At 45.3% G+C, this 25,149-nt stretch overlaps 1 protein-coding gene across 1 annotated transcript in view; it reads left to right on the forward strand.

The window, feature by feature from the left end:
- LOC147895355 (Zn-dependent exopeptidases superfamily protein) overlaps positions 1-25,149 on the forward strand; it is a 55,246-nt gene that overhangs the window by 26,087 nt on the left and 4,010 nt on the right. The window contains exons 7-11 of the mRNA XM_087383690.1: positions 10,554-10,631; positions 10,781-10,852; positions 10,964-11,037; positions 11,222-11,351; positions 11,476-11,547. Coding sequence (XP_087239816.1) covers positions 10,554-10,631; positions 10,781-10,852; positions 10,964-11,037; positions 11,222-11,351; positions 11,476-11,547 — 426 coding nt within the window. The remainder of the gene's footprint in view (positions 1-10,553; positions 10,632-10,780; positions 10,853-10,963; positions 11,038-11,221; positions 11,352-11,475; positions 11,548-25,149) is intronic.

The following is a 25,149-nucleotide window of genomic DNA, read 5'->3' on the forward strand; positions in this document are numbered from 1 at the left end:
AGTGTCGAGGACTTAGAGCAGCAAGACAGGCTGGATTTCGGCGTGATCATGGAACCATGGACCACATTCTCACGCTCAGATGTATCATCGAGGAGGCGAGGTCACGGAAGCAGAGGGTTTATTATTGATTTGTGGATTTCCGCAAGGCATTTGACACGGTTCTGAGAGCCTGCCTCATACGGCGCCTACATGACTTGGGTTATGGCCAGGAGATCATTTGGGCTGTCATGGCACTTTACGAGAGAGTTTCAGGCAGAGTACGAACATGATCCGTGTGGATAGACGAGATCATGAGCACTATCGGGGTCAAACAAGGGTGCCCTTTATCGCCTATCTTGTTTGGCCTCCACATTGACGAGCTTGAGACAGTGGTGTAGACACAGGGGGGGTAGATTGCTCTCTTGCGGGCACGATGATCCGGATATCGCTCTACGCAGATGACGTGGCGCTTTTGTCTTCCTCAGTAGAGGGGCTCCAGAGACACCTAGATGCACTACAGTCGTTTTGTGTGTCTCATGATTTGAAGGTCAACCTTGGTAAAACCAAGGTCATGATCTTCAATACCTCTCGAGCCATCATGCGCCAGTAGCAGTTCACATTTGATGGGTCACTTGTTAGATAGTTTCATCATACACTTATCTTGGGGTTATCTTTTTCGGACCCATTTTCACTATGAGACCCGCGATGCAAGAATGCTTCAACAGAGGGTATGCTTCATTGGCCAAACTAGAGAGGTCCCACTTTCAGGATCCACGTACCAAGGGGTTGCTTTTTGACTCCTTGGTTCGCCTAGCGGGGATGTACGGCAGCCCATGTTGGGGGCCAGACTTGTCGGATATAGAGTGGGCTCGTGTGAAGCGGCTACATGTTCTCATGTTATTACGGATGATTCGTGGTAAGCCATCCGTTCCTCACCAGATCATTCAGGCTGAGTTTGGGTCACCCCCTTTACAGCTAGATGTTGCATTTCAGGTCATCACGTATCTGTATCGAGTCAGGGAATATGTCTGAGCGTAGCAGGCTACCATGGTTAGCTCTATCTCTCTTCTACGGCACTTGCAGTAGGAGGGGACCAGAATTGTTAGTATGCAGGTACAGAGAGATGGTTTGAGTGATTGGGACTCCACATGGATAGACTACCTCCCTTCCAGTACAACATGGATGCGCCGTTTTGTCCCCTCCTATCACACGAGGTCAACCAGGTTATCTGTGAGGATCTGTTATAGCTACACACATTTTGGACCTTGTTAGGACCGAGTGAACTCCCAGTGAAGCTTAGCTTCTACAGAGATCACTTCTTACATATCACAGCGGAGGGTTTCATCGACCCACCAGGATACACGCAGATTCACCTACCCCACTCGCTAAGGATCTCTCTTGGGCAGTTCCGGGTCTCTTCACACAGACTTTGTATCGAGAGCGGCAGAGCAGAGCGACTACCCAGGGAGACCGATGGGGGTCAGAGTAGCCCTGGTTAGACATGGAGCTATGACCAAGAGACGTGCCAAGACTGCACCTTTGAGTGGCCGACAACACTCTATTACCGACTTCATGCCTCCACTGCCTCATCCATCCTAATGTCCTGATGATGATGATGTTTATGATGATGCTGAGATTGATATATTGTCGACCATCAACATGACTATGTTGTACTCAGGACTTAGTACTGCCATTCTGCATTTTTTGCATTTTGCATTGGTGTGGATGCTCATTTAGTAGCTCCACTACCACAGCTCGTTGTATCAGGATTTTCACAGTCTCGTAGACCCATCGGTCTTCCGAAGACTTTAATAAACCAAAGACTTTAATGAATTTTCTCTCTCTCTCTCTCTCTCACTTTCCCTTCTCAGTGTAAACACACTAGGGCCCAAGACAATCGTCGGGTTGGACCCCCCGAAGGTAGTTTATTACTTGAAAGTTTTGAGAATAGAGAGTTCAGCGTGCAAGCCGTGTTACAACAATCCAAAACATGCAATATTACATGAGCTCTTAGGCTCTCTTTCTTGGCAACATGCCACTTGTCAACTTTCCTAACTAAAAACTAGTTACATGCCACTAAAAGGCAACTTGTGGAGTCCTCCAAGCACTTGGTCACGCGAACGTCCTCCAAGATGCTTGTGAAATTCCATAGCGCTTGGGTTTTCAATCCCGCTTGGTAACCTGCAATTATCAACTAAAGCGCACGACCATGGTACCAATTAATGGTTAGTGCTTTTGCATGCAATCAGACCATAGACTAATCGTAGTTACTTGTGGGCGTCCCCACTGAACAAAAACACATGAACAAAATATAGAACATAATTCTTAGTCTACTGAGGTCAACCCTCTTGGTCATAATTAAGGGGCTTGACCATCAGTCAGAGCCCCTTAATTATGGCCAAGTCTCTCCAACCGAAGTTGGTGCACCTTGGTTAACAAGATTAATCCTCTTGAAATGAGTCAAGTCTCGTTGACCAAAGTCAACACTCTCTGACCGAAGTCAGCACTTTGATTGCATGGTTAACCGTCTTGGCCGAAGCTAGATCTTCCCAACCGAGGTTAGGCTTACTTAACCCGAGGTTAAGTATCTTTGACCGAAGTCAAGACTTGACCAAATAAAAGTAACTCTTTGAACATAATTAAATAAAAGAAAAACTCGTTAATTATGATCAATAAATGGTCAACTTATGCTTTGACTTTGGAGTATTTATAGCTTGGTGACACCCACCCCATTGCATCACTTTCTTAAACCCAAACGCCTTCCCCTCATTCATCTCCAAGCTGCCTCCTTTCACACAGTCATGACTAGGAGACAATAAAGGACCTTGAGAAAAAGCGAGAAGATGATGTTAAGGCAAAACGGCCTTTATTTTGGCCAAATGTTGGTAATGACTTGTGCCCATCGTTTGATGTCTTTGAAAATGAGTTTGAATCGCTACTCCCACGTCCATATTGTGGACCGAAGAAGAGAGAGTTTATGCCAAAAGTAGACATAGACGTCCATTGTTTCGTTGCAGTTCGACCATCGGATGCGGAGCATGAGAATGTGAAGTTCTGGGTTGCAAAAGTGGTGGACGTGAGTATGGATGACCAGGGAAAAGCTGCAACATTTACAGTGTTGGAATGGTCACCTCCCCATCTGTAAGCCCCAAAAATGAGGAGAGCATGGGGGAGGGAGACCAAGGGCAGAAGATGCCCAGAGAAGAGAAAGGGAGGGGGCTGCCACATGGGCAGCACCTCACAGCCAAGAGAGAAGAGATGGCTGCCACATGGACAGCAGCAAGGCTGTCATGTGGGCAGCACTGCTCAAGACATACCTGGACATGGCCCCACTGTACGGATCAGTACGGACTGCTGCAGGCCAGTGTACAGCAGATGGCGGGGCAGCACAAGAGCTTGGCAGAGGCACAAAAGGTGGCGGGACAGGCCAGGACCTGTACGGACAGGTACGGCCCCTATACGGCAGCATGGCAGGTGTCTACAGGCAGGGACACGACCTGCAAGCAGAGCTGGCACATGGCGCAGCACAGCAGGAGCAGAGGCGTGCCTTGTGGGCAGGATTGCAACTTGCAGAAGGGCCTGGAAAGGGGTGGGACCTATGGGCTGGACCCTGCACTGAAAGGGGTCAGCAAAGGACCCTAATGGGGCTGGTTGGGCTGAGCCAACCAGGTCGGTTGGGCCAGCCAACCAGGTGGGTCCAGTTGGCCCAGTTAGGCTGGCTGGTCGGTCCATTTGAAAGGGCCTTGTGCTCTATAAAAGGAGAGGCCTCAGGCCTCATTTAACATCCAGCCAAGCAGCTTTGGGAGGAGCAGAAAGGAGCAGCATATCCACCATCCTTGGGCCTCTACATAGGAAGTGAAGGAGAGAGGTGTTGCTGCAGACTTAGCTCCAGGGAGAGGCTGAACCTAGACTGTCTTCTAGGGCAGAAGGTTGCTGAGATCATCATCTTCTAGAGCAGCCATTTACAAGCAGGTTGGAGCAGTGGAACAGCTATCTTGGGGCCTACATCAGGAGGACCAAGGGGACCTGTGTGCTGCACACAAAGCTTGGCAGGGGCTGCCCACCTAGGCTGATTCACAGGCAGTAAGGTGGAGAAGAACACACTGGACGGAAAGTCTACAGACCCTCGAGGTGGAGCACGCGGGCTCGAGTCTAGAGATAGCCAGCAGATAGGAGAAGTACCTTGTGGTAAGATCAGAGGACCACACCATTGGTGGGACTCTGGATCTCTCTCTTTTGTATTGTGTCCATAGTTTTGGATGGAAATATATTATTTGGGTGGTTTCTCTATGTGGCTGGTTCATTGTCTATTGATGAGTCTGCACATCTATTTTATGCACATAAGTTAAGAAGTTTGTGATTCCACATCCCACACCACACTATGTGAGCTCTTGGGCATTACTATCAATCTTCCGCTGTGCGTACCCTCTGTTGGGTAATTTTCTAACATACAGCACTATGGTATGAGCCAAGGGGTAGGAAGGAGAACCAGGGTAACAATACTTTGTATACTGGTTGTCTAAAAAAGGAATGGGTCCCAAACCATGAAGTAGTTTCAGAGCTTTCCACTGAGACAGTCATAGTATCCTGGAAATCAAGGACAGAGAAAACAAAGAAGCTCATGGGGTATGATGTAGAAGAAAAAATAAGAGTACCGCTACCAATTATTTCGTACATTACTAAGTTTTTGAAGATGCTCGCCAAGGAGGAAGTAAGGGAGATAGTGCAAATGAACAATGCCCATGACAATACCATTCAAGCATCGATAAAGACTCGAGATGACGGTGGTTTGACGAGAGTGAATGAGGATGGCACCCAAGCAACAAGTGACGATGAATCCGACATTCAAACAAGCAAATGTCAGGATTGCCCATTTGTACTTAACACATTTGTAAAGGTAGAATTGAGTTATTGAAAAGGCTGTATGTCAAACTCCTTTGTACAAAGACTCATCGAGAGCAATATTTCTTGTAAACATATGACAATGTAAAATTGCAAGCATAGCTATTACTTTTTTTGGAGCACAAAAGAGTCTTCCATGTCTCTTGTCTATTTTAACCTTTAATTTATTGAAACTTCAAGAGTGTTAAAGTTTTCTACATCAAATTTTAAGTGCATTCTTTTGGATTAAATTATATTAATAAGTCTTTATTTTGAAATTTCATGGATTTAAATTAATAACTCATGATTTTTTAAAAACTTGAACAGGATTGTTAAAAACAAGAAGTACAAAAGTAGAAGTTTTTGCTTTATTAGTGCACCATTATAGAGACAGATTGTGAAATTTATTATGTGGAAATGACAGTGCCAAAAAGTGAACTTCTGATATGACTATGCGGCATTTAGCTTTTTGCTTTATGCGTGGGTGTTGATACTCGGTTAGTAGCTCCACTCTTTCAGCTTGCTTGTATCAGGTTCTCACAGTCTCATAGACCCATCCTTCTTCCGAAGACTTTAATAAACTTTCTTTCTTTGACCATCCTCAATCGCCTTCCTTCCTTCCTTTCTCTCAATCTAAACAAGCTTGCAATCGCTGCTCAGCATCATTGCCCTTGCGATTTGCAACTACCGAATTCTTGCGATCAAAATCAGACCCCTCACAACGCATTTGCACTTCCGCCTTCTCAACCAATTCTCCATGCAAGCTTCAATAACTTGTGTGATTCTCTACTTTTTCTAGGAGCGAAGTCATGACACTTGTAAGATCTGAAACTCATTTTGTACCGGACCTTCAAAAAAAAAGGAACCACCTTTATACAGCACATGATTAATGCGTTCTCTTACCTGTCTTGCAACACTTGATAGAAAAAAATGTGACAGTAGTCACCTCCGTTCTCTCACCGTAGCTCGAGCAGCCTCAGTCTTACTGAGTTGTGCCTTCCTCCAACTGTGGGGGTAACACGTGGTGTCTATCACACCTCCACAAAGCTAGTAATGAATGCAGGAACAACTCCATGTGTCAGGACCAGTCCCTGACATGTCATGCCGTGTGTCCTATATCATGTGTCGGCCATGAGTAGATTGAGCTCCATATGGGCCTGCCGCCTGATTGGGATCAAGAGAGGTTGAAGCCTGAAAGTGGTAGCACACAGCTGGAATATATATTTTTTTTCACGAAAATTACTTCATTAAGTATGAATGAAAACCGCGAGAGCAAGCTCAAATGCGGGAGTACATTATGCTATGCATGAGGAAAAAAAACAGCTCAAAAGGAGCTAATAAAAAACCAAGGCAGAGGCTGAAAATGCCATCTCAACCCTGAGGGAGATTCAGAGAAGAAAGGAGATCCTCTCCAAACTCTGAAAAAAGTAACTCTCCTGGTAGTGGCCAAGAAAGATGACAACAACGACAACAAAAAAAAGCAAATGACACAACTGAAATTGGAGGATGTGAACACACGTTACAATCGAAGTGGACTCGGGGTAGACAGCAAGGCAAAGGCAGAACCCACCTCAGCTTCTTCAGCCTCTATCTCTACCTCAACCTCAACTCCCGCTACAGTTTCAATTTCGGTTTCAGCTCCAACCTCAGCTCCCTCTATCTCTGTCTCTACTTCGACTTCAGCCCCCACTTCAGGCTCAGCTCTAGTTCCAGTCTCAGCTCCCTCTACATCTACGATCAATGACATACTCATGCCCATGGCACCGGTTTTTGTTCCCTTCCTCTCCTCTCCTGTTACAGCTCTCGCACAGCTTATGAACCCTACTTCAGAGGTGTCATACACTATTCTGCATTACGCTTCACTCTCCCCTCTCCCTCTCAGTCAACCCACGCTCCCACACCCCGTTGGGACTGCCTCATCCATTTCATTGTCATCTTCGTTCCTCACTCAGTCACCGTCCAGTTTTCGGACTCAGTCCCACACTTTCATGCCACAGTCACCACAGTTTCAGCCCATGGACATGGGTGGGCTGATACACCAGAGGCCCATGAGACCTTGCTCATGGAGATACATAGTTTTCGTGAGCGTGAGATGGAGCTGACTCGCTTTGCACGGGAGCAGGTCCACTTCAATTAGGAGTAGAGCCGCATCATACAGGAGCAGGCTAGGGCCATTCGCGAGTAGGCGGGTCTTATTCAGGGACTCAGGCAGGATATCATGCAGCTCCAACAGGAGGTCATAGCCATACACACTGTCCCAGGGAGTACCCTGGTGGTCGAGGCACAGATTGCGAGCATGCAATTTGCTATTGAGGAGACTTCCACATGGGTTCACGTGGCCAAACATGAACTCGCAAGGGTAACCGTTTCGGCTACCCTCATGGAGCAACAGCAGAGAGCCAGTAAAGCTCTCAACATCAGAGTACGTGGGATCCCACGCACTGAGGCTACACCGATGGTAGATGCGACTGCGTTCGTGGCCGCTACCCTGGGTGTGGCTGAGCATAAGATAGAGAGGGCATGGCAGGTGGGGAGAGATCCCAACCGAGAGCAACCCCTAATCATACGGTTCCATGACACTCAAGCACGACTTTCAGCTCTACGACGTAGGTTAGTCCTTCGAGATCAGCCGGCGATCTCTATGGATGAGAACCTCACACCTCTACAGGTTGAGGAGAGGCGCTCTTTGGTGCAGCAGTGGGATTAGGTCCGGAAGGAGGGGAAGTGGGTAGTCGTACGAGAGGGACGACTTATTACAGGCCCCCGTAGGGCACCTGCTCCCTCCCCTACATAGGGAAGCGGGGCCTATGAGACTCAGATATCCGAGACCTTGTCATGCACCATTTGGAACTATAATGGTACCTTATGGTCAGAACTAGGGAACTTCTCGGAATCCTATACAAGCCACGACATAGTCTTTTATACAGAGCCACGACATAGTCTTTTATACAGAGACACATCAGAGTCTAGAGCACCCTCTTCCAATAGTCAGCGGGTATACACGGGAGTCTGCCTACAGAGATGAGATGAGGGATATAGGAGGAGTTCAAGGTTCAGGTGGAGTTGCAGTCCTTTTCAGATCCACACTTCGGGGGACCATTTCAGTAGAGCAGAGAGATACACATTCCATATTTCTTTGGATCTGGATTCGACACATGGAGAGCCGGGATCTATTTGTCGCAGTTTGCTACTTCTCCCCTGAGACCTCCCACTTTGCCAGAGATATCCGAGGTGATGATGAGACATCCCCATTTGCTGCTCTTTATCAGTCCATCGTTGACTTCTCTAGCCGCGGAGAAGTCCTTCTAGTGGGGGACTTCAACGCGAGGACAAGGGCCCATCAGGTAGGCAAGTATGCTACGGGTTTCAGCTGATAGGCGAGGTCCATTCTCATCTTATGGGCAGGTCCTATTAGACCTCGGCAGGATACATGATCTCATTATCTATAATGGTCTTGACAGATGGCCCACTTCAGGTGATTTCACATGCTTTCCACATGGGGGGGGCTCCAGTGTTGTTGATTACATCATGGGATCCTTTGTCTTCACATCTCGCATTACTGACTTCACTGTAGCACCTCTCCCCCCAGGGGCTGATCATACATACCTTTTCTTTAGCATCTCCACCTCCCTTCACATAGCACCTTCCATCCCACTCAGTGCTTACTCCACCTACCACGATATACGCTTTAATCGGGATCACTCACCTTCTTACTCTGGCCGTCTGTACATACTTCTCGCTTATATTGACTTCATGCCCCTTTTAGAGGATTGTGCTACCCTTGTCACCCGTTCACTACACGAGGCTGCCATTCACGCTTTTCCCCACACCACCTGCTCCACCCGTCCACCACCCCTTGGAACTGTACCCTGCAATAGTTGGTACGATGATGAGTGTAAGGCTTTACGCCGTCAACTCAGATTCGAAACCAAAAACAGTCTTCTGAGCGCATCAGATACGCTACGTGAATATCATAAACTGGTACGGAAGAAGAAACTAGACTTCGTTCGTCGGAACGAGGAGCTATTGAATATTTGTTTAGTAACAACTCTAAGGACTTTTAGTGGAGATTTCTAGGACGGTCTACTTCGCCACTCACTGACACTCAGATCTGGTTTGATTATGCACGCACACTTTATGACATCCCAAATCAGCCAGTCCCTAACCTCTCACACATGCCTCGTTCCACATCCTGCACCCTCTTCACTAGAGGAGGGGTAAAGGATGCCGTAATGAAACTTCATAATGGCCGAGCGAAGGATCATGAGGGGCTATGCACTGAGTTCATTGCATATGGGATTAACCTCCTAGCCCCGATCTTATCAAAGCTTTTTAATGAAGCTGTTTGTTTGGGATTTCCACACACTTGAATCATTAACACTATCTCATCCATCCACAAGGCAAGGGATCCCATGAGCCCGGAGAACTACAGGACCATTATGATTGGACATGTCATGTCCAAGATTTATGCATCGGTACTTGACTCCGAGGTTAGCAGACTTGCAGAGTGTCGAGGACTTAGAGCAGCAAGACAGGCCGGATTTCGGCGTGATCATGGAACCATGGACCACATTCTCATGCTCAGATGTATCATCGAGGAGGCGAGGTCACGGAAGCAGAGGGTTTATTATTGCTTTGTGGATTTCCGCAAGGCATTTGACACGGTTTTGAGAGCCCGCCTCATATGGCGCCTACAGGACTTGGGTTATGACCAAGATATCATTTGGGCTGTCATGGCACTTTACGAGAGAGTTTCTGGCACAGTTCGGGCAGGACCCAGGTGGATAGACGAGATCATGAGCACCATCGGGGTCAAACAAGGGTGTCCTTTGTTGCCTGCCTTGTTTGGCCTCTACATTGGCGAGCTTGAGACAGTGATGCAGACACAGGGGGGTGTAGGTTGCTCTCTTGCGGGCACGCTGATCCAGATTTTGCTCTATGCAGATGATGTGGCTCTCTTGTCTTCCTCAGCAGAGGGGCTTCAGAGACACCTAGACGCACTATAGTCCTTTTGTGAGTCTCATGATTTGAAGGTCATCCTGGGTAAAACCAAGGTCACGATCTTCAATACATCTCGAGCCATCATGCGTCAGGATCAGTGGGTAGATGGGCTGGGAAAGGGCCCAGCAGATTGTGCCAGCAACAGGGCCATATATAGGCCAGGAAAGAGCAGACTACAGCGGCAGTGTCAGCAGTCGTGGATTGGTAGGTCGGCACAGTGTAGTACAGGTCGGCTGCACAGATGTACAGCCGACAGTTTGGCTCATACCAATCGGCACAGTGTAGTACAGGTTGGCTGCACAGATGTAGAGCCGACCAGTCGGCTCACCTGGACTGGTCAACTGACTGACTGATGTGGTCGGCTGTCTGCCTGACATCAAGTTCAACAGAAGAACTCAGGAATGATAAGTACTTTGGTGGTGATGGGTGCTCAAAAACTAAACCTTGACAACAATACTTCTTGAAGAAGAGAGAAGTCTTAAAAACACGCAAGAACAGTTGATACAGCTATAAGCATTGAAGAATATGTCAGGAGTATATTTTCAAAAAAAACTGTGTGCAGTTTTTGTTTTTCAATTCTACTGTTATTATCTTCTTGACTTGAAAAAATTTCCATTTTATTGGTGTACCTATGTTGTTCTTAACACCCAATTGTATAACATTTTTCTCCTGGGAGTCCGTTGGAATTGTAGGGATCTGGTATTATTGCAGAGCGCTACAATTTCCCCGTGTACCTTCTTACAGAAGATGGTACCAAATCTTTGCAAAAGGTACCTGGTTACTGCTCTAGGATCTTTACTGTTCTTGGAGCATAAACAGATGTACTGTTTAGGTAAAGGTAATCTGCAAATGATATGTGCTTGACCTCCATTTGGTAATACGTAGTTATTTTCTCAATAATGCCAAATTCTCTTTGAAGGTTGCATTAGAGAATCAAAAAAGGAATCTCAAGTACCCTATGAAGGTAGCTGAGTTGGACATGGTGATGCAGGTGGGTTTTGGCGTAATAGTTCTCTTGCTTGCATTTGTGTTTTTCTTTTTCCTTGGACATATCGACAATGATTGCACACTGAACAATTAATCTCTGCTGTAAATGTCTCAGACAACAAAAGTTGGAACCCACACCTCTGATGCATGCCTTCAAGAGTGGTCTTGTCTACCTTTAGGAGGCTACAGGTCAGTCTTGAACTTCACAAGAGATCAACATAAGGTTAATTGGTGGTTTCAATACATGCCCAAGTGCATCAAAGAAAGCTATGGGCAGTCTGGCCTTTTCACCCCTGAATTGTACAGAGCTCAGTTTTTATCAAGTATTTCTAAATCCAATTGTAAGTAGGAAAACTTGTGTCTTTAAGTGCAGTGTCTGGTCTTCACTTCCTCGTATCAATGTATCCACGTCATCAGAAAGACCAATTCTGTTAGCTGTATCATCAATGGATTCGGCCTCTCTTTTTAGGGACAAGAATATTGGAGCAGACTCTCCCCTTTCAGTTACCCTTCTAAACTCCACAAATTCAAACTGTTCTGTGTACTGATCTACTTTCATCTTCACATGAACTTTCCCAATTCTGAAGTTCTTTATATTTTTGAGTCCCTGATCTTTTAAGTTTACAGGGGATGATAGCCTTGTTAGCAGCTGTTGATGCTCTTTCAAAAGTGACTGATTCACAGAATTGGAAAAAACAAGTAAGACTTCAACACCTTCCTTTGAGTTCTGGATTGTGCATTTTATCATGAGAACATTTGTTAAACTTGAGAAGCAAATTGAAAGTTAAAACACATAGAATTGACATACAGGAGTACTCAATTGAGTTGGTTTGGTTTCAAGGTTTGTTCGATTAGATGACCATATTGTGCATTGTCTTTCTGTCTTTAGTCATGTGCTATCCTCACAAGATATAACATCATTGTTTCAATCGACTTCATTTGAATAATTTCTGGATTCTTGGGAGATGTCATCTCAAGAGATAACCCTTTTACTTTACTTGATAATGCCTTGGGCTTATCGCATGGAATGGCTCCTAAAAGGATTTCTAGAACAGATTACTTGCTTAAGAGAGTTGAGGTTGCATTTTGATAGTGCATCAGAGTGTAGACACATATGCCTGTAGGTAAGAGATACTCGTACTCTATCTCATCTTGTGTATAATCCTTAGCAGAGCACTTCCTAGTCTCCTCATAGTAGGTTGACTTTCCAACCCTAGGCAACCCATTTTAACCCCAACCACTTGAGGTAAAAGCCATGGTTAATTCAGCTGCAAGACGGATGTGTCTAGGTGCTCCCAAGGTGACAAACTTATTGGAATACAAGGTCTAGCTCTATCCTATTAGTCCTACATGCTTACTCATATTATGCACTGAACATTAAATAGGGCCATGTTATTCTAGCACGTTCCCATGACTATTCAGCAGCCTTGGAGTAGATAACGTTTTCAAGCTAGACCTGGTAAAGGCAGGCTTTGCTTTTACCATAGCCACTCGTGGCAAGTGCCATACATACCCCAAGGATCAAGGTAATGTTAATGCTTTTGCTGCCATCTAGTGGGCGTAAAGCTGATGCTTGCAATGTGGGCTGAATCACCATCTAAGCGAAGAGCAGCAAGGACAGTCAAGCTAAGCATGATGTCTGAGCATTCTCATGATGAATGCACACATGCATTTCAAGACGAGGCCAATGTAACAATAGCAAATTTTAGTTTAGCAGTCAGCTAAATAGTGGGCCCGCCGCCCTATTGGTCCATAAAAGGGCCACCATAGCTGTAGTTTCTTCAGTGCTTTTGTAGATTGAGTAGTATTATTGGGCTTTCATGAGGGCATGGCATGCGCCCCTGTTTAATAATCCCATTGACAATTAGGTGCGGTGAAGGCCCACTTTCCTAGAACTATAAGAGGGGCTTCAGCTGTACTTGCAAGGCATGGAAGATCATTCCTGTGACTGTTTGGTACTCTCAAACATCAGCCTGTTTGGCTGCACATGCAAGGGCTGAATCTAGCTTTGGCTAGCCACACCATGGGAGCTATGACATCCCATGTCCTCTTCCTAGTAAGAGTGAACTCTCCTTCTCTTGTCTTTCTAAACTAGTTACTGTTAGCAGTCTGCAGTAGAAGTTTTGTCTCAGTTGGTATCAGAGCAGATTTTAACCTTTATAAAGTGATATTATCAGAGCAGATTTTGGGCCAGATAAAGGGGATTTTGTGGTAATTTGGAGCATCAGTATCATTTGTTTCTTCTAATATTCCATAATTATGTCTTTTAGCACGTGGTTCTTCTTCACAATCTAATAATCTATCGTAAAAACCTTTATCATGATAGTAATCCCAAGAGTCACTACCAGATTGAGTATTAAATATAACCCCGTCCTCCTCCTTGCTGTCATAATCGTGTGTTTGTTCCGTCTCTCATAATCCGTGTGTTTGGTTCCGCTCTCATAATCTGTGTTTGGTTTCAGCTTCGCAATCCGTGGTTATAAAATGGTTTTTAAACAAATCTTTAATACCAGAATTGTTGTTTTAAGACTGAGTTGCCATTCTTGAGCCCAAGGGCTACCTCTGTGCAAAAATTCATCGCCAGAAGTGCCAAGGATCTTGTTCTGCCACCTTTACCCATCTAGAGGGATGAATTTTCAATGTGCTCAGACATTGGGGATTTTTGCGTCAATGGAGAGCTCCACTCCCTGAGACTATGTGCTGGAATCACAAAATTTTTAGGGTTTGACCCCACATTGCAGCCCTACGTCTGACTCTGGATGCCAATTCATCCCAACACACCTCATTCTGATCGCCCCACCTCTAGAGGCTGCTTCTAAAGTTTTGTGGAGATTAGAGTTCCTATGAGGGAGATATGAGCAGATTCGACTGGCTAGCACTCATTAACTGCTGCAATTTACAGATTTACAACTCCATTGCATCAGCCTGAGTGCATATAGTCGCCCAGCTCCCTGGATGCAGACAATTAAGTTCGATGAAGATCAGACGATGGAGATCTGATCTTTATTGCTGAGTAATTTGAAAATCAGCTACAACAGCCAGCATAGGACAACAATCTGCCAAGTATTCTGGCATTTCTTGCAATCCAGGTGCACTTTTATGAATTTCTACTCCTTTCTGGTTCCTTTTTTGCATAAGGATTGCCTCATCATGTAGGAAATTTCAAAATTTTCTCTTCAAACTTGACTCGCGAAATTATGGCAAAGCTTGGAATTTGGGCTTTTGGCTGTAATCTACAATTCTGGAACTATCCTATGGTTTTATATTCCTCTAGTATCTTTTCACTCAGATTTGCATTGGACATTGGGGAAATTTGATCTAAAGCTGAGGAAATTTGGGGCCTAGTTGTTTTTAATGGCTCCAAGGAAGTCTTCTTCTAATTCTAGGAAGAGCAAGATGGTTGTGAATCTGCAATCAGAAATGGACTATGAAGAGGCTCAAGAAGAGAAGGAGCTGCAAATTTGGTTGCTGCACCTATTGAAGATGTCCAGTTGAATGACCATGAACCTGCTGGAACTGTCCCTACAATAAAATCCAGGAGCCCATCCCCACGATTCCATAATCAATCATCTTCTAAGTCACCCCATCTCGGGACTGGACTTAATTGCGAGGCTTCATGGCAGTAATGCTGGAGCAGCAAGAACAATTGTTGGAAGAGTAGAGTAAATTCATGCAGCAACTCTTGGACCAACAGAGTCAATTGGTCAATTGGTCAGCTCAGTTCATCTTTGGAGGAGAGGGTTGAGGGCGTGGAAAAAGATTGCAGGACTAAGTTTGATAATGCCTTCGCTCAGCTGAGAACTATGAGGAGTGATGTGAACTAAGTAAGGAGTAGGGTTAAGCCCAAAGGAAAAGAGATTGCTAGGGATGAGCAGCCTATGAGGTGAGGGGAGAAAGAAAGGTCTCTGTTTCAAATTTTATGGATCCCAATAAGGAATGCAAGGCTAAATCAGCTATGGCAAATTAAGTCTGATTATGGAGATTTCAGAATCTGAGGATGAATCTTCCTCAACAGAAACTGCAAAAGAGTTTTGTGATTGTGGTTAGGATGTCGACATCAAGGGATGATGATAATTATGTGTTCAACCTAGGTGGTAATAACCAATGAAGTGACAGCTACGAATGGCTTTAGAACCTGGAATTTATTATCTTTTCGCTCGCAGATTGTGCACAGTCCACCTACAGCAGTGGGTAAGCATAGCTACTACAACTCTGAAAACACCTTTGACTGTTGACCCCTGCAGAGGTGCTGAGGGCAATGAGGCTGTAACTGATGAAGAAATCAGATGGGACACCCAATCACAACTGCACAAAATATTTGCAAATGATTTTAATGGTGTAAGCAGTCTCACCACCTTTAGTATCAAACGGAAGGTAATGAGCAGAGCTGCCTATGTTCTTTTGGATAGTGGTAGCACCGATAGCTTTGTAAGTTCCAAGTTTGTACACTCATTGAAGCTACTTCTGATCGATCTGCCTCACACCTTGAAGGTGGAAGTGGCTAATGGGACCTTCACTACCAGCTGGAAGATTTGCACTAATGCTGTGATAACCTTTCCTCATATTACTCATGTATGCTGAATTTTTTTTCTTTGGATCTGGGTCCCATTGATATTATAGTTGGCTGTGATTGGCTCCAAACTCTGCGTAACTTCACCATGTATTTACAGAATATGACAATGACCTTCCATGACAAGGATAAGGAAGTCTGTTTAATTGGTATTCATTCTCAAAAACTGCAGCTGGTAACAGCCAAACACTTGAGGTGGCGCCGAATAAATAAAGTGGGGGGAAAGAGTTCTCCATGAGATGTTTGGTGGGTGTAAGCCTCACTCAGCAAAGCCGGCTCTCAAAACAATTCAGAAGGCTCCTCAAGAAAGATGTTAGTTAGTTTGCTTTAAAGCTTGATGCTGAAGATAACCAGAAACCAAGTAAAGGCTTCAAATTGGAGGATGTTGACATGCTAGGGTTGCTACAGCAATATCATAATATTTTCCGAACACCCACTTGGTCTGGCCCCTGAAAGGGAAGTTGATCATGCCATTTATTTGGAGGAAGGATCAAAGCCCTTCAAGAAGGCCTCATCTATAGTCTCGATGTCGCGAAGAATGACATCAGGTCGTCTTGGTTTCAGTTCTGACTGAACCTTGTCATATATGTCCATGAACCCTTGGTCCAATGAGGGCGTCTCGTTGCTACCCTGGCGCTCCATCAATACTTCCTCAGAGTATATATTCCTCGACAGACAGGCAGGGGAATTGGAGACAATAAACGATCCATGATCTGTAAAATATAGTGCGGCAGTATAGATGCCACTCTGGGCTATGAGGAGGTTGAGTACCACTGATTGGCCTTTGGCCACTCCGTGCTATGAGGAGGTCGAGTACCACTGATTGGCCTTTGAGGCATGGTTGCAAGGATTTGTGAACCCTCAGCTGAGCGAAAAAACAGAGGAGACCAAGGAGGCAGGGCGAACAGAGTGTTTCGTTATGGTAGGACAGACGACTGCAGCCTTGGTGCCATCGCTCATAAATAAACGTCTACTGCCCTCAAAATCAATTCGAAATCATGCTTTAACAAAAAGCGTGTGATTTCTGATTTAGCTGCCTATGAAAGGCAGTGAGCCCTTCTTTAGACTCGAGGTCTAAATTTAGGTGAGCTAAATATAGTGCTTTAACTTTTAAGAAGCGCTTCACTTAAATCTGAGGTGGCTAGAAAGCAAACGCCTAGAACAATTCGGCCTAAATTTAACAGGCTTGAATCAAGTGAACTATTGCCCACTCTAGTTTGTGAGGTATGCGCCTATTTCCAAGTAGTCCTTGCTTGATTCACAAGCCATGTCACATGAAGGCTTGCCCTGCTTTGCAAGCTTGCTGTAGTCCCAGATCTGTCCTGCAAGCACCAAAGGCTTGCCTTGAGAAATTAGGTGCCTCAGTTCCATCAGACCTTTGTCACGTAGGGGATAGGCTGCGTCACAAGAGAGGTCTGCTGATCTAGAATAGCAACCTTCTCATCAACCTGTCATGTGCACGGATTGGTATCTGACGTGTACTGGGTACATGAGACTAGCTCAGGTAGCCTGGGGAGGCTTAGAGTTAGGCAGGCTTGATTCTCGGGTTGAGTGGCAAGGGTACGAACTAGTTAGAGGTCTTCGCTATTTTTGGCGCTTGGGGCCCGAGTCTATATAAGGGGCCTAGAGGTTCAGTTCTCAGAGAGCCGATGGGAGCAAGTTTCGTTCCCAGGTGCTAGGTCTGATCCTGGATTGAGTCGCGGACGCGCGCCTGCATCATAGCGTAGCCCAAGGCCCAGCAGCAGATCCCAGGCTTCAGAGTGCCACCTGGTGGTATGGGACACCAGGCTGGTTAGGATCTGGTTGGGAGTTCGTGTCAGTAGCTCAGCTCGTGGCTCTGAGGGGACATCTCCTGATTTGGGATCACATCCCGTAGATGTCATGGTTGGGTGGTGAGCAGCGTGCTCAGCTTTCTCACGTTGTGAGTGTTCTTGTGTTTGCTTGCAGATCAGAGGTTTCAGGAGTGCTGGGACGTGTCAGTTGGTATCAGAGCCAACTCCTGAGGTAGGAACTTCTGTTCCATGAATTTTGGACGATTTGTTCCTCCAGGTATGCCCTAATTTCGAAATTCATGTTTATTACCGTGCATATGCTTTATTGGTTCAAGGTTAAGGGTGGCGGATAGATGGTGGAAAGAAGGAAGGAGAGACAGAGAGAAAAGGTGAATTCGCAAGAAGCAAGGTGGAGTGGAAGAGAGGCCATGAGAAAGGTAGTCTGTAAGGGGAAGAGCTTGGGAGCAGTTCGTCAGTTGTAGGAGCGTGTTTCAGAATAAAAGCAGAGAGCAAGGACGTGATGGAAGGCCGCGGGCAACTTTCATGATAAGAGTTAGGGAGCGGGTATTGATGGCTGGAGTGAGGATGGAGGTGCGCAGCAGATGACAGTCTCGAGGGACTGGTTGGGTTGCGAATCAGGCAGGGGAAAGCTGCGTCCAAATTAGGCTTGGAAAGCTAAAAAAAGCAAAAGCCCCACCAAAAGTAGGGGACTGTTTTTTTTGGCGTGCCAGAGCTGCGTCCAAATTAGGCTTGGACAGCTTAAAAAAAGCAAAAGCCCTTCCAAAAAGAGAGGTCTGTTTTATTTTTGGCCTGCAGGCTGCTATAAGCCTGCAGTGAGGCGCTCTTTGCTCAGGCAGCCATCTCGCCTGCTCTAATCCGCAGTCCATAAGTGCGCATAGCCAACCCTCCACCCGCCCTCACCTCGTATTCACCCGTTAGCTCAGGCTGCTGTATCGCAATTCTGAGTTAGGAACAGCCCTTCTCTCATCGCCTTCCAGTTCGTCACCCTGCTGCTCCTCTGCTTCAACACTCTCTCCTCTAACGAAATCTCCAGGCAGATCGTTATTTACTGCCTGCTGTGGGATTTTGTTTTCTCTGCTGCCCCCTCCTTTCCTCACGACTCTCTCCTTTCCCTTTGGCCTTCGGAGCTCCTTCGCTCCACATCCTTTATGGCTGATTCTATAGACCCTGAGCTTGCGAAGGGAGATCAGGATATGAACTACCATGCGGAGGATGACCAAGGTCTCTACGATGATCTGATTACGAAGAAAGCCTTCAGTGAATTCACCACTGCTCTTGATGGAAAGTTTGAGCAAGTTAACACGAATCAAACGGGGTTGACGCAACAACTCCAAGGGATTCAGACTACACTCACACTTTTGACTAGTACTGTTCAGGCGCTCACGCATGTGGATGCCATGGCTTCAGTGTTAGGTCCGAACATCACTCCAGATCCTTTTCCCGGAGATCAAAAGTCTCGTACCAAGGAGGTTGTTGACACTTGGTTGCACAAGTGGTAAGTACACTTCTAGTTTCACCCTTATCTAGATGACAAGAAAATACAGCTTGCAGCCGGGTTTATGTCAGGAAAGGCTTTATTGTGGTGGAAGGAACTCCAACCCAAGCCTACAACATGGATAGATTTTGAAGGGGTCTTCAGGAAAGAGTTTCTGAAGGAGGAGGAAGATTACGATATCGTAGGCAAGCTCAAAGCCCTCGATATGTCCAAGTTGAATTTGACTTTTGAGGTTTATCTTCAGAGGTTTCGGGATTTGCAAACCAGAGCTACAAAGATGGATCCAATGACCTTGTTAGGTTTCTTTGTGGATGGTTTGCCTGACTCGTACAAGTTACAGATCAAGAACAACAAGTGTACCACGTTGCAAGAGGCCATGAATTACGCGCGTATTTATGATGATACCATGGCCAGTGCAAAGGGAACCACAGTTGCCGACACGGGTGGGAAGAACAAGCGAAAGTTCTTTCAGCCTATCACTAGTACCGGGGAGTCGAAGTCTATAGACAACGTCTCCAAGAAACACTTGACTCAGGGGAAGAATGGTCGTGTCCGTTTCCTTCGTACCTTGAAGCTAAAGAAGGAGGGACGTTGCTTCTTCTGCGAGGAGCGGGGCCACACTAAGAATGATTGTCCTAAGCGCAAGAACCACAAGCAAGCGTTGGGACTGAAGCTCCAGGCGGATACGGGTACCAAAGCCAAGGGAGCTAATCAAGTTGCGATGACAGGTAATTCTGTAAATGTCATTACTTGCCCACTTTCTTGTAATTGCACTTTTAATACTTCGTTATTTGGTTCCCATGATCTTTTCCAAGTTTATGGAGAAGTTAGGGACCAAAGAGTTCACATTCTCTTTGACCCGGGCAGCTCACACAACTTTGTTAATTACAAACTTGTGTAGAAGATGGGGCTGTCCACGATACCTAGCGATCACACCTATGAGGTGCAGCTTCCAGCTGGGAAGCAGTTTTGGGATCGCAAGATTGAAGCCCTTTCTATCCGGATTCAAGAATACACAGCGGCTCTTACGTGCTATGTCATGCACTTGGAGCATGTGGACTTGTTAATCGGAATAGAGTGGTTTAAAACCCACGATATTCGGATTGGATGGAAGGAACATACTCTTTCTTTTTTGGATATGGACACCCAATTTTGTATTCAGTGTGATAATATTCCCTCTTCTCAGGGACCTATTGTATCTGCGATGCAGCTTCGGAATATATTAAACACTTCTCATTATGATGTCTATTAGTGTGTTTTGATTCCGCTTTCTTCATTTGTTGTCTCTGTAAATAACAAGAATGATTTAAGTGTGTTTGAACACCGAGAATTGAGAACGTTGTTAGATGATTTCATGGATGTATTCCCTGCTCAACTGCCGGAAGGTTTACCTCTAGAACGGGCAGTAGATCATCGCATAGACTTAGTACCTGGGCTCAACCTATTAGTGTTCCACCTTATAGGATGAGCCAGCTTGAGGAGGATGAGTTAGCTTCACAGCTACAGGATTACTTAAATATGGGCTATATTCGCCCAAGTAAATCACCTTGGGGAGCACCAGTCCTCTTAAGAAAGAAGAAAGATTCTACATGGAGAATGTGTATAGATTATAAACGATTGAATAAAGTGACAATTAAGAATCGATACCCTCTATCTCGTTCTGATGATCTAATAGACCGTTTGGTCGGAGCGAAGTATTTCACTAAGATTGATTTTGGTACGGGTTATCACCAAATCCGTATCTATGCTAAACACATAGATAGAACCGCATTCCGAACTAGGTATGGCCACTACGAGTTTCTTGTATTACCTTTTGGTTTGACCAATGCTCCTGCCACCTTCCAGCAAATGATGAACGATTTGTTGCGAGATTTTCTGAGCAAATTCGTTGTAGTGTTCTTAGATGACATCTTGGTATATAGCCGAACGCTAGAGGATCACATAGGACACCTCCGGATTGTCTTAGTTATTCTAAGACAGCATAAGCTCTATGCCAAGATGAGTAAACGTGACTTCTTTATGAAGGAGATCATTTACTTAGGACACAAGATTTCTTCTGAAGGTATTAGCATTGATGTGGATCGTATCCAGAAGGTTTTAGAATGGCCGATCCCTCAGACTGTGAAACAACTTCGTTCTTTCCTAGGATTTACGGTATTTCTACGGAAGTCTGTGCGTGATTATTCACACATCACGGCACCCCTGACAAACATATTGAAAGGTCGTGGACGCAGGTCTACCCAGCCGATCTCTTGGAATGATGCATTGAACAAGGCTTTTGAAACCTTGAAGTTTTCTATCAAGGAAGCCGTTCTTGCATTACCCGATCCTACCCGGCCTTATGTTTTAGAGGCCGATGCGAGTGATTTTGCGATTGGGGCAGCTCTATTCCAAGAGGGCAGACCTGTAGCTTTTGAGAGTAAGAAGCTAGACGACACTCAATATGGTTGGCCCACACTAGAAAAGGAACTCTATGTTGTAGTGTATGCCCTTAAGGTTTGGAGACACTACTTGTATGGTTCGAAGTTTCTTGTATTGACTGATCATCAGTCAATTAAGTATGTGTGTGATGGGTCTGAATTGAGGGGACGGAAAGCTAGGTGGGCAGAATTAATGCAAGATTTTGATTTTGAAATACGTTATCGAAAGGGTTCGTTGAATAAATGCTATGTCATTTACGGAAATATCCTCAGACCTGTTTCAATCCTTGAGAGGGCTTTGCGCAACTGATAGTCATTTCAGTTCTTATTGGCAGAGAGTCCAGGATGGGAGCTCCATGGTTGACGAGGACTCAGGGATTGTGCCACCTACGGTACAGGCGGCGGGAGGTCAGTGGATGATTAGGAACGGCTTGCTGTTCCGGAATGGAAAGATTTGTGTGCCAGATGTTCTGGAACTTCGATCCAAGATTCTCTGGAAGTGTCATGATGCTCCTAGTGTTGGACATCCGGGTATACATCGGACTCTGTCTCTTGTGAAGCATACCTTTTATTAGCCTAAGATGCGTGCATTTATTGAAAACTATTAGTAGGTTGTCGGGTTTGTCAGGTTACTAAGGCAGAACGCCTTAGAAGCACGGGTTTATTACAGCCATTGCAAATTCCAAGTAATAAATGGGAAAGTATTTCCATGGATTTTATTACTGGTTTGCCTCGAACACGCAAGGGTCATGACTCCATTTTGGTCATAGTCGACCGTCTGACAAAAATGGCTAGATTCTTACCTACTAGAACAACTATTCCAGTTGTTCAGTTGGCTCACGAGTTTGTGGACCACTTGTTTAAGCTGTATGGTTTGCCCTCTGACATAGTCAGTGACAGGGACTCGAAGTTTACAAGTAACTTTTGGACACTTGTTTTTGAGAAGTTAGAAACTACTCAAAGTAGTATGAGTTCCTCAGATCATGCACAATCCGATGGCAGTACAGAGAAGGTCAACCAATTGTTGAAGATATGCTTCGGGCATATGTTTCTAAGAGACAGTCTTCATGGGAAGATTATCTACCTATGATAGAATTTGCTTATAACAGTGCAAAGCATTCGAGTATTGGTTACAGTCCTTTTATGCTTATGTACGGGTTTCAACCTAAGTCACCAGTTATGGTTGGGTTAAAGGGAATCCAAAATGATGCTGTAAAAACCTTCTTGCAAGACATGCAGGAAATGTTGCAGTTTGCCAAAGAGTCTATTAGAAGTGCCCAAGATCGGGACAGATTTTATGCTAATAGACATCGTTCACCTAGAGAGTTCTCTGAAGGAACGATGGTTTATTTGCGAATTTCCAAGGAATCCAAGAGCCTAAGTACTGGTTTGGTTCCGAAATTATCCCCCAGATACTGTGGTCCATTCAAGGTTATTAAGAGAATTGGACTAGTTGCATATCGACTAGAATTGCCTCCTGATGTTAAAGTACATCCAGCCTTTCATGTCAGTAGACTGAAAGAAGTATTGGGTGCGGATGATCAACTTGTTTCTCCTCAAGAAATAATAGAAGTTACAGATTTGACTTTTATTCCACACGAACTTGAGTGTATTCTTGAATTTCGTGAAAGACAGATTCGTAATAGAACTATCACGGAATACAAGATCAAGTGGAAGGATCGTGTTGAGGAGGATGCAACATGGGAGACATTACAGAACCTCCAGAGAACATTCCCGGGTTTTTTAGCGAACTCAGGAGTGAGTTCTTAGAGGAGGGGAAGTATGTCATGTGCACGGATTGGTATCTGACGTGTACTGGGTACACGAGACTAGCTTAGGTAGCCTTGGGAGGCTTAGAGTTAGGCAGGCTTGATTCTCGGGTTGAGTGGCAAGGGTACGAACCAGTTAGAGGTCTTCGCTATTTTTGGCGCTTGGGGCCTGAGTCTATATAAGGGGCCCAGAGGTTCAGTTCTCAGAGAGCCGATGGAAGCAAGTTTCGTTCCCAGGTGCTAGGTCTGATCCTGGATTGAGTCGCGGACGCGCGCTTGCATCATAGTGTAGCCCAAGGCCTAGCAGCAGATCCCAGGCTTCATAGCGCCACCTGCTGGTATGGGACACCAGGCTGGTTAGGATCTGGTTGGGAGTTCGTGCCAGTAGCTCAGCTTGTGGCTCGGAGGAGACATCTCCTGATTTGGGATCACATCTCGTAGATGTCATGGTTGGGTGGTGAGCAGCCTGCTCAGCTTTCTCACGTTGTGAGTGTTCTTGTGTTTGCTTGCAGATCAGAGGTTTTAGGAGTGCTGGGACGTGTCACAACCCTCCTCCATTTGAATGAAGGTTGGAATTGACCTAAGCGTCACCACAAGCCAAAAAAGCGCAATTAGTCCTTTCTCTTTGCTGTGTACGATACACCAGGTGGTCTCTTTGTAAGGTAAGGGCTGAGCAAACTTTTAATTTCGGCCTTTACTGAATATAAGTGCTTAGTATTAGCTTGGGGTCGAATCCCTGAAACCAAATTATACCAAGCTATTGGATGCTTTCCTTGATCTAAAGCCTCATAATCGTTACCAGATTGAATCTGCTCCCAAAAGCATCATGTTGAGATATTATTTCTCGACAGCCTTATACGGGATAATTGATGAGAGCTTTGTCAATTTGCCTACTAGGAATCTCCTCCCTCACAATAGGGAGTTCATCATGACTTGTACCACTTGTAGGGAAATCCATCTGTCATAAGACAAGTCATAACATATCTTAGGATTCTGTTCAGGTATTGACATATCTCAACACCATATTCCCATGACACTAGGATTACAAGGGAGGAATCTCGTCTGGCAAGGAATAAACTCTAATCCAGAGTTCAACCATGCTTCCCTAGCATGAAGCTAGGGATCATCGAGGTTTAGAGTGGCTCTGCTACCAACTGTAACAATCCTCAAGCCAAGTCTAGTCAACCCTAGACCCTAGTGAGGTATCCTCGACCGTCCTCTAAACCAGATCTCACAATACATACCACGGGACGCACCCGCAACCAATCCATAAGGGTTGAATCCAGCAGCTCACCTCCCAGCCGTAGGCTCATCTAAGCCACCCCGAGCTAGAGGTCTAAACCACCTGGAGAGAGCCAGCCTGCCTTAAACTCCAGACTTGCGTCCCATACCACAAGCCTTTCACCCTAGCTGCTGCCCTCTGACCTACAGGTCTTGGTCTCTGAGGAACACATCCTCAGGACCCCATCAACTAAGCCCCTAGCCTATACTTATAGGCTAGGCATCTTGCTTTATATGGCTTTAGCCATCTATAGCCAGCAACTCCTACTTTAGGGGTACCTAGGCTATATTTGGCTCTGCCCTAGCTTAGGGAACACTCCACCCATGTTTAGCCACACCTGAAGCTAGGCCAGCTCTTCTAGACCTCTTCTGCTAGTTAGGTCTTAGCCCTAGGTTAGTCCTAACTCTTAGCTAAACCCCACGTTGACCCTTGATTTAATCCTAGATCCTTGCCAACTAGGCCTAGGGTTTAGTGAACCCTATACCTGCGTTACGTCTAGTCGTGGATGTAACAATATGGGGGCTGACATGTGAGACAATGATCTCTAACAAGCACATTTCATGCCATGTGCTCAAGTTCCTGGCATTGCTCGTCTCTTTATTCATCACAGCTTCCAAATACATGGTTTACATAAGCATATCATTAAAAATTTAAGATCCTCAAGTTCACTAGCTAATTTTGGATTGGCACTTTTTGAGTCCTTACGAATATCTTTGCTCTTTACCATCTAGAAACCGATGGATAGACGGAATGCACGAATCAAGTCATAGAAGAAATGTTGCAACATTATAGTCAACCAAGGTTATCATCCTAGAGAGAGTACTTATCATTCATTGAGCTCACCTATAACATCTCTTTTCATAATACTATCAATATGAATCCTTTTTAGGCAGCCTATGGTCATACTCCTTTACGTATCAACTTCATGGTCCAACATAGAGTGGCCCTTGCTGTGATTAAGTAATCCAAGAA

Source organism: Dipteris shenzhenensis, chromosome 13 (genome assembly GCF_047967505.1).
Source record: "Dipteris shenzhenensis isolate YYH24624 ecotype China chromosome 13, Dip_SZ_1.0, whole genome shotgun sequence".
NCBI lineage: Eukaryota > Viridiplantae > Streptophyta > Polypodiopsida > Gleicheniales > Dipteridaceae > Dipteris > Dipteris shenzhenensis.